This window comes from Penaeus monodon, chromosome 22, assembly GCF_015228065.2.
Source record: "Penaeus monodon isolate SGIC_2016 chromosome 22, NSTDA_Pmon_1, whole genome shotgun sequence".
Classification (NCBI taxonomy): Eukaryota; Metazoa; Arthropoda; class Malacostraca; order Decapoda; family Penaeidae; genus Penaeus; species Penaeus monodon.
Window position 1 is genome coordinate 2,118,809 of NC_051407.1, and position 1,211 is coordinate 2,120,019.

Genomic DNA, 1,211 nt, shown 5'->3' on the forward strand with positions numbered 1-1,211 from the left:
GTTTAAACAAAATTATACTCGGTAATCTATTAAATAACAGTTTATTGCCATAGAAAAAAAACATGACATACATAAATACACAAAAAGATATACAGACACTCTGATTCCTGTGCATATGAATAAATATGCAAAAATACAGTCCTACATTCGTTAATCCATCCTACCCACAAAATAAAGGTCATTCAAAAACAAGCCTCAAATTTATTTACAGAATAAAGAAAGCTAATAACAAAATTTTCATAAATATATTCTTTTCATTCCATTACAAAGTAAGTAAAATGTACAGAAAAGATGGCAATGGGATTCCTGTGCCTAAAAGTTCTGATGAATGTACTATATTACAACTGTATAATGTTAATGTTCTTTACTATTAATTTACAGAAAGAGACCTTTTAATCATAATTCATGATGGTCCCAATAATCTATTTTCCAATAATTTTGGACCACAAAGCCTCCTCTTCACTATCTTCACCCTCATCATCAGATCCAAATGCAGGTACCTTTTTTGAGGTCTTGGGGACTTCCTCCACATTTTCATTTTTCTGCTCTGTCCCCTCTGCAGATTTACTCTCTGGGGCACTCTTGCTCTCCTCTGAAGGTTTTGTGACCTTCATACCAAATAAGCGTTCATACTCTTCAATGCTTCCTATCACTGAAACTTGAGGCTCTGGAAGCTTCTTTTGAGAATCTTCAGCTTTTTCTGGGGCACTTGCCTTAGTAGCCTTGTCCTTCTTTTGGATTTTCTTTCTGACTCGACTCAACATCTTGCTGCTCGTCACCACCTTTTGAACTTTCTCACTCTGCAGCCATCTCATACTCCAGCTGGATCCTCCAAGGTCTAAGTCAAATTGATCATTACTAGGGTCATTGCTTGCTTCTATAACACCTATGATCTCTGTTTCACTTCCTCCTTTCTTCCTGCTTTCGGAATCATTCTTTGGTTCATAATCTTCATAGCTTACAACATCGTCCTGGGAAGACAGAGATGTCTCTTGGGAATCTTGGGAATTTGGTTCAGTGTGCATTTCACCAGCTGATGTTGATTTACTTGTTGAGGCTGCAGATTCAACTTGTGCTTCTTCAATTTTGCTTGTATTGTCAGTCTCACACACATTCACTGTTCCTTCAGAATTTTCTTGCGATAAGGGACTTGCTGAATTTTCAGATAATGTAGTTTTCAAATAACCTACACCCTCCATTACTAACACATC

At 36.7% G+C, this 1,211-nt stretch overlaps 1 protein-coding gene across 1 annotated transcript in view; it reads right to left on the reverse strand.

The window, feature by feature from the left end:
• Nucleotides 1-24: 24 nt before the first annotated feature.
• The window catches only part of LOC119587634 (NK-tumor recognition protein-like), a gene marked incomplete in the record, with an annotated part of 11,510 nt that continues 10,323 nt past the window's right edge, over nt 25-1,211 (reverse strand). The window contains 1 exon segment of the mRNA XM_037936339.1: nt 25-1,211. Coding sequence (XP_037792267.1) covers nt 423-1,211 — 789 coding nt within the window.